Raw genomic sequence first — 13,349 nt, forward strand, 5'->3', positions numbered from 1 at the left:
CGGCGACAGCGAGGGAGAGGACGTGGGTGCTTTCACGTCTCGAAGGTGCAAACGCACGTAGTGGCTGGGGCAGGGACACGTCGCGACGAATGGATGTGAAGCACGGGGAGGGAGGAAGAAGATGATGACTTGGGGGGGGGGGGGGAGGGGGGGGGGGGGGGTTGGACGGCTCCTGCCTGCTGGATGGCATGGCTGCATGCCGACAGACCCAAATTTGGACCCGGCACCGGCGCGTATCACTGCCCAAATAGAAATGCCCGGAATTTAGTGCTCGGACAAGAATCTGTGAATCGGACTCGAAAATACATTACCCATGATTTTTGATAAGAAATAATGCTAACCGGATACATGGCACGCCCAAAAGAAAGTAAAACACGTCTCAAAATACTCTTGTCCGGGTCCGGGCACGTATCAGTTATCACGCGGTGGCGATGGGCGCGGCGTCTGCCTTCATGGCCTTGAACCGTGGCTCCTTGGCCTCGAACTTGTGGCGCACGTACAGGTTCATGTAGTCCTCGAACACGAACCTCGGGTACACGGCGGTGCCCTCCTCGCCCTCGTTCCTCTCAGCGGCGTCGGCAGCGCCCACGAGCGCCGGGGCCGGGAATATGATGGCGTCGGCGCCGGGGTTGTAGAAGGAGGCGATGGACATGCGGTTGCCGTCGGGGCGGGTGAGCACGCGGTGCATCACGCTCTTGTACCGCCCGTTGGTGATCACCTCCAGCTGGTCGCCGATGTTGACGACGATGGCGTGGCGCATGGGCGGCACCTCAACCCAGGCCCCGTCCTTGAGGAGCTGCAGCCCGCTGACCTGGTCGTCTTGGAACAGCAGGATCACGCCGCCGGCGTCGGTGTGCGCGCGGAGTCCGTCCACCATGTCCGGCCGCGGGCACGGCGGGTAGCTGCTGACCTTGGTGCCGAACGTCGGCCCCCTGGACCCGGCGAAGGCCCGCTTCAGGTAGCCCTGCTCCAGACCCAGGTTTTCGCACAGCAGGTCCAGCACCTTCTCCGCCAGCCTCTCGATCTCCGACGCGAATTCCTTCATCACTTGCCTTAACGACGACACCAAAAAGGCAGCTTTTGTTATGAGACAAACACAAGTGTCACTTGCTAAAAAAAGTGATTCCAGTCGTGTTGGTTACTACTGTACTTAGTTAGGATTCTGATGTGCCCAAGCAATCTTATCTTCTGGTGATATCCTGGCAGCAATGATACTATATCTGCTGGATTATTTTTAGCTGCATTCTGCGCCAGGAATGACTTTGTGTACAAGACGAAATGTTCGGTCAATATATATAATCGGCTGCTTCGTCAGCAAAAAGCAAGCAAGTAGCAAAAACCACACTGGAGTTGAATCTGCGACTAGTTAATTTCTGTCGAAGCCGATGTTATTATTAGCCAGTGATCTAAGTAGCCGTAGTTCATTAATTAAGTAATCAGGCGTACGTGCGTGCGTGCGTACCTGTAGTGGTGGTCGAGGTCGGGCAGGTCGGCGAGGTTGGAGGCGGGGAGGTGGCGGACGAAGAAGGTGCTCTCCCAGTCCACGTCCTTCACGTCGGCGCCCTTCTCGCCGGCCTCCAGCGTCTTCGCCGCGAACTCCTTGAACTGTTCCTCCCGGCACGCCGCGTAGTGGGCCTTGCTCACCCGCTCCACCTCGTCCATCAGCTCGTGCGAGATTCCATGGTTCAACAGCTGCACACATATACCTTCAGTTAATCATGTCCAGAATTTTAAATATCATCAAGCACTGCGTTAATAAATCACTCTGCTATAAGAGAATTCTACTTCGTCATCAAGCACCTCGAAGAAGCCCCAGTTCTCGCAGGCGTCCTGGATGACCTCCATGGCCGCGCCCCTCTCCTCGGTCTCCAGTTTCTCCATGTTGATCATCGGGAAGCTCATCGAGGCGGCAGCATTAGCAGGAATTGCCATCGCTCTCGATCTGATGTCTCTCTCCTTCTTTCTCTCTCACTCTCCCTATCTGTATGTGTGCTTGTACTGCTAAGCTGAAGCAGAGTGTGTGTGCGCTCTGAGGCCGGTGTGAGCGCCCAATTTATAGGCGCGCGAGAGAAGGCAATGACCTAGCCGGAACGTACGAGATTACGACACAGCTTAACAATTAGTTAATCACTTTGGTCAATATGGAATAGGGAACAAAGCTGTAGGGACCAAAGCAAGCGAGATATGCCCCAGTTAGTAATCGGATCAGCGTATGCCTTTCATCTATAAAAAAAAAGTAATCGGATCAGCGTGAGCGCCACAACTTCGTGTTGCTCACCGGATCGACACACACCTACTCTAACCAAGTTGTCTCCAAGAATATCGCTTCTTGCTAATCAATATGCCCTGATGGAGACGGGGCAGTATGATAAGTACTAGCTCTATCATGATAGGCTGATAGTCTACGTAGGCCACTATTCTATGTACCTAACCTAACCTAAGTGGACAAGTAGCCAGTGTTGATGAACTCTATGATGTACGGATGGAGTTGTCTCTTATACTACTTTACAGGTCGATAATGACAGAGATTAGGCGTAGTACACCTGACCCAGGCCACATATAGTGGAGTTTTGCTGTCAACAAATATATGGTACTCCTTCAAAATCGATCACTTTGACTGCTGTGTGTGTGCTGTCTGAAACATGGCACGTACGTAACACGATCTATCCATGGATGGGGTGGCTAGAGCTAGTAATTTCGGGTGTCTACCGGGATCAGCGCTGTCTGTCCTACTCAGCGACAGCCACCGCTCAACTTTGAAGTAGCCTTAGTATAAAGTTAGTATAAAAGTGAGTCATTTATTTTGAGACGGAGGGAGTAGCATGTAGATCACTTGTTGTCCAAACTCCTGTGTGACGGTCGGCTTAAAGTAGGAATGGGAGCACCAGTTGCTGCACTCCTGTACGCATTAAAACTTCATGGTGCTTTGCAGCTGGACCACCATGGTAGGGGCTGGGTTTTTTTTTTTGCAGAAGATTTGCCTCTTTAATTAAATAAGGGAGAGTAGAGTTTTACAACGCACTCACAAATCGCGGCATGACAATCAGTAGCGGAGCCAGGATTGGCTGACGCCCCAGGTGAGAAACTAAGGGCTAAAAACTACCCAAAAAAACTCCAGTTTCAAGGCATATGAAAGTCAATCTATGTTGCATAACTAATAAGAAACCAAACATAATATTCAATGTCAGCATTCGTTCCTTGATGGGTCAACTAATAGAGCAAGATAAATCAGAAGACAATATGTAGCATATATATAGAAGATACAAAAGATTGATTCCAAATCAAAGGATTGGTTGATCTGAGCCTCCCATGACTACATCTTGAATTGCAGAAGAAGCTAAACCTTCAATGATAAATTTTGAAATGCAAATCAGTGCATAATATAGCAGATAAAAAATAGTTAATAACAGACGCAAAATGTGAAAGCTTACGTCCAGGATGAGACAAAAGGCATTTGTGATTGCGATAACCTTGAAATCGCTCAATGATCTTTGATTCTTCAATACTCACAAATACATCTTGCTCAATGTAACATACCATTCAATGATTCATCGAATCATCACCTATTTTGTTCCTCAATCCAGTCTTGATAATGCTCATTGCTAAGAATATGCCTTTTCCGCTGTTGCGGTTGCAACAGCTAAAATCAATGCTAACTCCACAATAAATTAATCATGCAACATACTGAATATTTCATTTTTGAAATGATGGTTGTAAGCTACCAATTACCCACCCCAAGTCCTTGAACGCCCATTAGCAGTTCCTCTATCTTCCATATTTGGCGATACAATGTTGTATTTGACACAAAAGTTTGTTACCTCTTTACAAAACTCATCCCAACCATTCTGCCTTATATCCAATGTGGTTTTAATCAATCCCACAACATGTACAATATGCTGATTTTTAATTGCAAGCATTGTGAAAGATTGCTAGTCTTGCCAAGATCACAGGCCACCAAGTGGCAAGTGGATAACTGGATATATAGAAAGAAAATAGTACACTCCAAATTGTTGAAATTGTCATAATTTCGTTTGAAAATACTGTGAACGTACAAGGAACTCTACCTAATGAACCCGTTACATAGATGCACATAGGTCAAATACTAAACACGCACTGGATACACTTAGTAAGCTCGACCTAATTTCTTAACATTGTGGTTGAGATAAACAGTTTCAGTTGACATAAATCAATGTAAAACGCACGCAACAACAATGGAATGTAGGTTATCTAGTGAATCCTAAGTGAGGGGCCATGCTTACAAGATTAGGACTAATCTGGAGTAGCCTGCTACATGAGATACTGCTACATTCCTAGTTCCTAAAAGCTATACATCAGAAGTTCAGAACAGAGCTCTACGCCTCCACCGAACAGAGCTATACATCAAAGAGAACTAGGAAGGGATACCTTTGCTCCTGCTCTGTTGTCTGCTCCGTGCTGCAGCTCGCCAGATGCCGGGCCGCCTGCCGCCTCGCCGGGGTCGCCGCCTCATCAGACAGGGCAGCAGCCCACAGCACCGCAGCGGCGCAACCTGATGCCACGGAAGGGGATCGGAGGGGACGGAGCTGGCCGGTTGGGTAGGTACGACAGCAGGCGGCAGGCGGCGGCGGGGAGTTGCGCCGGCGGGCAGGGACGCAGGCCACGCAACCACCTGACGCCTAGGGTTCGTCCAGGTCGGTGGAACGGGCGGCGGGCAGCCGGTTGGTTTGTGTTCGTCCAAGACTCCAAGTCGACGCACAGACATGCAGCTTTTTGAGAATGGGCCTCACGCCCCAGGCCGCCTTCGCTTTGCTACAGTATATTTGCTACAGTGTACAAGCAAGATGGGCCTCACATCCCAGGCAGCCGCCCGGGCTGCCTGGGGCCTGTCTCCGCCCATGATGACAACTACTCGTACAATATGATGTTCCTTAGTTTCCTTGCGCCGGCAGTAACCCAAAGTTTAGCGTCTTCTAAACTGTTTGTCAGGAGGACCGGCGGTGGCGCACTTTTCCGACGGAATACTCGGGCGTTTCTCTCATTCTAAATGGTCCAAGAAACGAGCATGGTGAGGGAAGCCATTGCGTGGCGGTGAGGGTTGTTGTCGTCGGTTCTTTTTTGCAACCACTCAATGACGGTTTCATCTAACTGCCATTCGGAGGTGTCCATGTGCGCGAGCCCAAGCTTCTCAATGATTGATCTCCAAAGTCTAAGCGTGTAGCGACACTTGACAAAGAGGTGTATACCCGTTTCTTGTTCCCTTTTGCAAAGCGGGCAAGGGCCACAGTTTGGCCAACCACGCTTCTCCAAGCGATTGGCGGTCCAAATCCTATCTTGCAGAGCCAACCAAGCAAAGAATTTAACCTTTGGAGGTGCCCAAGCCTTCCAGACCATGGGGTCCATGGGGGACAGGGTCAGGTCGAGAAATTGAGCTTTGTAGGCAGTGCTCGCCGTGTATATCCCATTGTTCGCGTGCTTCCAAATGATATCGTCTTCGGTTTGCTCATCAAGGTGGAAGTCATGCACAAGCATCCAAAGGTTAAAGAATTCGGAAATGTGGTTGACGGAGATGGCTGTGTCATGCTTGATTTTGAGGATCCAAGCGTTCCCCTTCAAAGCCTCACGCACCTTCCATTTCTTCCTCGCTGAGGCCTCATAGATTAGCGGTGCAATGTCCTTGGGCTTGCGCCCTAGGAGCCAAGGGGAGTCCCAGAACAGTGTTTTGGCGCCGTCACCGACAGTGATAGTCGTAGATGCATAGAAGAACTGGAGGTCCTCTTCAGTGGAGGGGTTGCCAGAGCCCACCCATAGTCTACGGGGCTCCTTCCATTCGTACCATAGCCAACGAAGCCGCAATGCCCGTGCAAACTTGTCGGTATTGAGCACCCCAAGACCACCGTAATCTTTTGGTCTGCACACCAAATTCCAATTGACCTTGCATTTGGCTCCCGTGGTCTTTTCCGCACCCGAACAAAGGAAGGCCCTCTCAATCTTGTTGAGTGTATCTAGAATGCCCGGCGGCACTATGAGAGGCATGATAGAGAAGACTGCTTGGGAGGAGATGACCGACTTGACGAGAGCTGTGCGTACGATAGCAGTAATGTTTTGCCCATCCCAAGTGTTAATTTTCCGGCCGCCTTGTCGACCAGATATTGAAAATCCACCGTCTTTAGCCGCCAAACTGAAAGAGGTAAGCCTAGGTATTTCACCGGGAAAGAAGCGCGGATCGTCGGCATATTCCGAAGGATGTGCTCGAGGTCAAGATGATTGCAACGAATTGGCACGACCGAGCTTTTTTGGAAGTTGGTGCAGAGGCCCGTCACGTCACCAAAGCCTTGTAAGATAGCAGCTAGGTTATCAATGTCCGTCTTGATGGGTGCCACAAAGACCACATCATCGTCCGCATATAGGGATGTTCTGATCACGGCTCCCCTACCACGAAGCTTATGGAGGAGCCCTTTCCGCGTGGCGAGGTCCAGAATCTTATGCAAAGGGTCAATCGCAAGGACAAACAGGAGGGGGGAGAGGGGGTCCCCCTGTCTGAACCCGCTCCCGTGCTTGATCGAAGGGCCGGGCACTCGTTTAGCATGATTCGTGATGAAGATGAGGAAAGAAGTGCAGCAAACCATGCCCGGAATTTATGCGGGAACCCTAGCCGTTGTAGGAGCTCAAGAAAGTATCCCCACTTGACCGGGTTGAAGGCCTTTTTGATATCAAGCTTGAGGAGGAAGGCGGAGGTTTTTCTCTTGTATAGGCGCCGGGCAAAATTCCGAACGTACATAAAATTGTCATGGATGCTTCTTCTCTTGATGAAGGCGCTTTGAGCGTTGGAGACAAGCTCATCCATGAGGGGCCGGGTTAAAGTTCCCTTCTCCAGTCACCAGTCCAGGACCCATGGAATTGTCCAAAAACTTATCTCTAGCAGTTCGAAAGACCATCGGATGGATGCAGGGAAAAAGAAGGATCGAGTTCTATCACGAATTCACGATCACATCATGACGTGACTCGGGCACCTCTCATGGGAATGTGTTTGGTCTATAATCAAATTTGCATCCAAAAATTAGCTACTCCCTCCGGACTGGTATTTGCGACCAAGAGTCTTAGGCTACTCATAATGGGGAGTATCATATACTAGTATCATGCATGTGATATTAGTATATGATTCTACCTTCATAATGCATAGTACTATATATCATAGAGTAGTATCATCGATGATCATATTTATTGCGATGCATGACACAAAGTCGCATAACATTTAACATGATACGGTATCTACGTATGTTCCTTTAATCCTCTCTTTCTTCTTTAATTATTTGCCACATCAGCGTGCTTGCTATTCCCGAGTGCATAGATATCGGTTATAATACCACCACTATGGCCAGCCTTATTAACAAACCTGAGAGAAACAGCCTCATGAAATTAGTCAACCACCGCTGCCTAATCTTCCTCGCGTGCAGTTTTAGGTCACCAATTTTACTAGGGATAAGTATATTTTTCGTCCTCGAACTCTTCCGAGAGTTTAGAAATCGTCCCTCAACTCAAAACCGGATAGTTTTCATTCCTCGGCTACCAAAACCGGATAGTTTTCGTCCCTCACGCCGCCTCGGGCAGTTTTCGTCCGCATGAACAGTAAACCGATGAACAGTAAATTAAAAAAATCTGAATAATTGTGGGATCAAAGTTCCTCGGATGCGCAAGGTGCACGAAATTTTTTGTGCTATTTAGACATTCCAGGAGCTCATGACAAAAGAAAAACCATAAATATATAAGTCGGTGAACAGTAAAATTGAAAAAATAGAAAAAAAATTCAAAAACATATGAAAAATGTTGACATGCAAGATGCTCGGGTGCCCAATGTGCCTGCAAAATTTCATGGTGTTTGGAAATTGTGGGAGCTCGTGGCAAAAAAAAAACAAAAATTGGCTGCGAAAGAAAGTTTGAAGAAGTGCACTATTTGTTTTTTGGCTAGAGCTCCGCATATGTTATTTGAGCACGAAAATATGCACGCACCTTGCACACCCAAGCATCTTTGATGCCAAAAAATTTCATATTTTTTTTGCTTTTTTAATTTACTGTTCACCGACGTACATATTTACAATTTTTTCTTTGTCATGAGCACCTGGAATGTCCAAATAATATGAAAATTTGTATGCACCTTGCCCACACGAGGAACTTTGATTCCACAAATTTTCAGTTTTTTTTAATTTTTCGCTATTTTTTTCCGAATTTACTGTTCATCGGTTTAATTGTTCATGATGGACGAAAACCGCCCGAAGCGGCGTGAGGGACGAAAACTATCCGGTTTTGAGTTGAGGGATGTTTTCTAAACTCTCGGAAGAGTCCGAGGATGAAAAATATACTCATCCCATTTTACTAACCAAATATGTCTTATCCGTTACGAAAAGCATATTTTGGGATTCATATACGAATGTGGTTTCTAAACATATATTTTGTTACATATAACATGTATTTGCCGGCGTGTTTATTTGTGTGTGCGTTTGTGTTGGCCGTGTGCATCCTAACTATGCGGAGGCCAGATGTATACTCATTGTGTTTGTTTTCACTTGATGCTTCATTCTGAATCAATAAAATACACCCTTCGTCGAAAAAATATAACACATATTTAGCTAGTTAAATTGTTGATCTAAAACTGCAAACATGCCCTTACAATTGGATGGATCTAGTATCTCGGCTTTCCTCCACCCGCCAAGGATAGAAGGGGCTGCCCTTTTCCCTCAAAAAAAAAGAAGAAAGAACGGGCTGCCCTACCCCATGCGATGGTCCAGCCATTTTACATGGACGAGATGCGGGCTTTTTTTAGATTTAGCTACTCCCCTCTGTCCAAGATTTTTAGTCGGCTCACCCATCTTAAATCTTTATCTTTATCTTTATCTCTACTAATCTGGAGTACTGTTTCTGCCCGTTCACCGTCGTGGTAGTTTTACGAAAACATCCTTGTGCTTTTCACAAATTGAACCCGCAGTGCCTTTCTAAGTTATCTCAGAAAACGTTTCGTTTTTACAAAACAGCCCCTGCGTTTGTAAGAAATTCTGTCCGCGTTCCTCTGAGTCAGCACGAGCTGAACTCAGAGAGAGAGAGAGAGGTAAGGGAGGACATCCTTGCTGCACTTGATGGAGGATGGAAGGGTGAAGATGAACAGAGAAGAGAAGATGAAGGACATGAGAGAGAGACTCAGAGAGAGAGAGAGAGAGAGAGGTTGCCTTCTGCCGGTGAAGAAAACAGAGAAGAGAAGATGGACATGAGAGAGAGAGAGAGAGAGAGAGAGATTGCCTTCTGCCGGTGAAGAAAACAGAGAAGACGGAGCACATGAGAGAGAGAGAGAGAGAGAGAGAGAGAGAGAGAGAGAGAGAGAGAGAGAGAGAGAGAGAGAGAGATGAGAGCTGCAGATTCCAGGAGGCTGCTCCGGCAGTGCTTCGGCGCAATCATTGTGAAGCTATACAGCCGCGCTCCGGCGACGGCGCCCCTGAACCTAGCAGGGATATATACGGCACTAACGGCAGTGCTGCAGCGACCATTGCTAAGCTATTTACGGTGGTGCTCCGGCAACAAACACCATGAGGGGGCAAGGTCCCGAGGAGCTGACCTCCGAAGGAACTAGAAACGAGCATATACGACATGTTCGTCATCTGGGAGAGAAAGGCCTGATGCCAAGAGGATCAGATCCAAATTGATCTGCTCATGCACCCAGACGAAATGATTTGGAGGAACCAGATCTAATGCATATAGCAGAGAACCCACCAGAGAAGAAGATGAAGACCGGTGAGTAGATCAAGCAGAGAAAAAGCAGGGGGATTTATTATTAGTAGGAAAAAAAAGAAACAAATCCACCAGCTCTAAAGAGGACACCACGAACCAGAATACCCATGGAGCAGTGGGTAGAGAAGCTAGGCTGCAGACGCCTCCACGCGCGGCGAGCGCCTCCTGCTAATTACTAGGGAAAGGCTGGAGGGAGAGAGATGAGAGGGGCAAACCGAGGAAGAAAAGAGGAAGCTTGGAGAGAGACTGGCGGAGAGCACAAGGAAGGAGGTCAGGGATCCGGCTTGCCTGCTCCCTCACCATGCTCCCATCCGTGCTCCCACTTCATCCTACGACTGTTCTTTTTTCTTTTTCTTTTTTAATCTAATCATCTCCCCCTGATTTTCAGGGGTGGGGCCGGGCCCTATTTTCTTCCAATCAAATCAAGCCACGTATGCGGAAGCACGGATGGGAGCATGGGAAGGGAGCAGGCAAGTCTCGTCCGAAGGTCTAAAAAAATTCATTTGCCCACCGGCTTCTGCAGTTTATGCAGGCCAAGGCCAACTCCAACGCGCCGGCGCATTTGGTTCACACATGTCCGTTTGGGCTGAAAAGGACAAAAGTGATGGCCCAATGCGTCGACGCATCCGTAAATTGCATACGCTTGTCATCCTGGACGCATTTCTGACCTAAATTAACGCCGACGCATTTATAAATTGCGTACGCTTGTCATCCGTCTGGACGCATTTCTGACCCATATTGGAGGCAGATTTGCGTCCACGCGGACATGAGACGGACGCCCATGCGGCCGCTGGCTGTCTGGTGCCGGTTCACTCTTTGACGTCCACCTACCGTCGCCCGTCATATTAAATGGACACGCGTGCGCCTGGGCCCGCGCATCAGTGCCTGCGTGGGGTCCTATTTTATCCGATGGGGGGAGGTGCCCGATGCAGTCCACTTTTTCTTCCCCACGCTTTCGTCTTTACTTGCCCCACTCGCCCGACAGCCAGCAATCCCTAGCGGCCCATTGGTATTTTCAGACGCAGTGGCAAGCCCGGCCATAGCAAGCATGACCGTGAGGTGGCGTCCGGCGAACTTCACCATTGCGCTGTCGATACTGGGGGCACGCCAACCTGAGCGCCCGCGCCTACGGCACTACCTCCCGGCCCACCAGTGTGTCTACCGCTGGTAGAACCGCATCCCGGCGCCGTAGCCGAATGTCAACCTACCTCAACCCTGACAGGGCGACGGTGTCGGTGGTGCCACGTGTTGGAAATATGCCCTAGAGGCAATAATAAATTGGTTATTATTATATTTCCTTATTCATGATAATCGTTTATTATCCATGCTAGAATTGTATTGATAGGAAACTCAGATACATGTGTGGATACATAGACAACACCATGTCCCTAGTAAGCCTCTAGTTGACTAGCTCGTTGATCAATAGATGGTTACGGTTTCCTGACCATGGACATTGGATGTCGTTGATAACGGGATCACATCATTAGGAGAATGATGTGATGGACAAGACCCAATCCTAAGCATAGCATAATAGATCGTGTAGTTTCGTTTGCTAGAGCTTTTTCCAATGTCAAGTATCTTTTCCTTAGACCATGAGATCGTGCAACTCCCGGATACCGTAGGAGTGCTTTGGGTGTGCCAAACGTCACAACGTAACTGGGTGACTATAAAGGTGCACTACGGGTATCTCCGAAAGTGTCTGTTGGGTTGGCACGGATCGAGACTGGGATTTGTCACTCCGTGTGACGGAGAGGTATCTCTGGGCCCACTCGGTAATGCATCATCATAATGAGCTCAATGTGACTAAGGCGTTAGTCACGGGATCATGCATTGCGGTACGAGTAAAGAGACTTGCCGGTAACGAGATTGAACAAGGTATTGGGATACCGACGATCGATCTCGGGCAAGTAACATACCGTTTGACAAAGGGAATTGCATACGGGATTGATTGAATCCTCGACATCGTGGTTCATCCGATGAGATCATCGTGGAACATGTGGGAGCCAACATGGGTATCCAGATCCCGCTGTTGGTTATTGACCGGAGAGGCGTCTCGGTCATGTCTGCATGTCTCCCGAACCCGTAGGGTCTACACACTTAAGGTTCGGTGACGCTAGGGTTGTAGAGATATGTGTATGCGGAAACCAGAAAGTTGTTCGGAGTCCCGGATGAGATCCCGGACGTCACGAGAGGTTCCGGAATGGTCCGGAGGTGAAGAATTATATATAGGAAGTCCAGTTTCGGCCACCGGGAAAGTTTCGGGGGTTACCGGTATTGTACCGGGACCACCGGAAGGGTCCCGGGGGTCCACCGGGTGGGGCCACCTATCCCGGAGGGCCCCATGGGCTGAAAGTGGAAGGGAACCAGCCCCTAGTGGGCTGGGCGCCCCCCCATGGGCCTCCCCCATGCGCCTAGGGTTGGGAACCCTAGGGTGGGGGACTTCCCCTTGCCTTGGGGGGCAAGGCACCCCTTTCCACCCCTTGGCCGCCGCCCCCCAACCCTAGATGGGTTTTGGCCGGCCCCCCTCCCAAGGGGGCCTATATAAAGGGGGGGGAGGGAGGGCAGCAACCTACAGCCTTGGGCGCCTCCCTCCTCCCCTGCAACACCTCTCTCTCTCTCGCAGAAGCTTGGCGAAGCCCTGCCGGAGACCCGCTACATCCACCACCACGCCGTCGTGCTGCTGGATCTCCATCAACCTCTCCTTCCCCCTTGCTGGATCAAGAAGGAGGAGACGTCGCTGCACCGTACGTGTGTTGAACGCGGAGGTGCCGTCCGTTCGGCACTCGGTCATCGGTGATTTGGATCACGGCGAGTACGACTCCGTCATCCACGTTCATTGGAACGCTTCCGCTCGCGATCTACAAGGGTATGTAGATGCACTCCTTTCCCCTCGTTGCTAGTAGACTCCATAGATGCATCTTGGTGAGCGTAGGAAAATTTTAAATTATGCTACGATTCCCAACAGTGGCATCATGAGCCAGGTCTATGCGTAGTTACTATGCACGAGTAGAACACAAAGCAGTTGTGGGCGTTGAGTTTGCCAATTCTTCTTGCCGCTACTAGTCGTTTCTTGTTTCGGCGGCATTGTAGGATGAAGCGGCCCGGACCGACCTTACACGTACGCTTACGTGAGACAGGTTCCACCGACTGACATGCACTAGATGCATAAGGTGGCTAGCGGGTGTCTGTCTCTCCTACTTTAGTCGGAACGGATTCGATGAAAAGGGTCCTTATGAAGGGTAAATAGAAATTGGCAAATCACGTTGTGGTCATACGTAGGTAAGAAACGTTCTTGCTAGAAACCTACAAACCACGTAAAAACTTGCAACAACAATTAGAGGACGTCTAACTTGTTTTTGCAGCAAGTGCTATGTGATGTGATATGGCCAGAAGATGTGATGAATGATATATGTGATGTATGAGATTGATCATATTCTTGTAATAGGAATCACGACTTGCATGTCGATGAGTATGACAACCGGCAGGAGCCATAGGAGTTGTCTTTATTATTTTGCATGACCTGCGTGTCATTGAATAACGCCATGTAAATTACTTTACTTTGTTGCTAAACGCGTTAGCCATAGAAGTAGAAGTAA

At 49.0% G+C, this 13,349-nt stretch overlaps 1 protein-coding gene across 2 annotated transcripts; it reads right to left on the minus strand.

Moving 5' to 3' along the window:
• Window positions 1-284: 284 nt before the first annotated feature.
• On the minus strand, window positions 285-2,037 carry LOC123145647 (1-aminocyclopropane-1-carboxylate oxidase 1). 2 transcript variants are annotated; one of them, XM_044565117.1, is made up of 3 exons: window positions 1,801-2,037; window positions 1,463-1,692; window positions 285-1,052 (listed from the first exon to the last, which is right to left on the minus strand). In XM_044565117.1, exons 1-3 carry the CDS (start codon window positions 1,930-1,932, stop codon window positions 419-421), a joined length of 996 nt encoding a protein of 331 aa, XP_044421052.1. In that variant the 5' UTR covers window positions 1,933-2,037; the 3' UTR covers window positions 285-418. The 2 variants fall into 2 exon arrangements, with proteins under 2 accessions (XP_044421052.1, XP_044421051.1); XM_044565116.1 differs by having other exon boundaries at window positions 1,786-2,032.
• Between the last annotated feature and the right edge of the window lie 11,312 nt (window positions 2,038-13,349).

Source organism: Triticum aestivum, chromosome 6D, assembly GCF_018294505.1.
Source record: "Triticum aestivum cultivar Chinese Spring chromosome 6D, IWGSC CS RefSeq v2.1, whole genome shotgun sequence".
NCBI lineage: Eukaryota > Viridiplantae > Streptophyta > Magnoliopsida > Poales > Poaceae > Triticum > Triticum aestivum.

Bases quoted from the DNA above. Each gene is read 5' to 3' on its own strand.
- LOC123145647 (XM_044565116.1), bottom strand. From the start codon at position 1,932: ATGGCAATTCCTGCTAATGCTGCCGCCTCGATGAGCTTCCCGATGATC. The intron at 1,693-1,785 runs GTAGAATTCTCT...ATATGTGTGCAG, and splicing joins TCGAGGTGCTTGATGACGAA to CTGTTGAACCATGGAATCTC. The intron at 1,053-1,462 runs GTACGCACGCAC...GTCGTCGTTAAG, and splicing joins GACCTCGACCACCACTACAG to GCAAGTGATGAAGGAATTCG.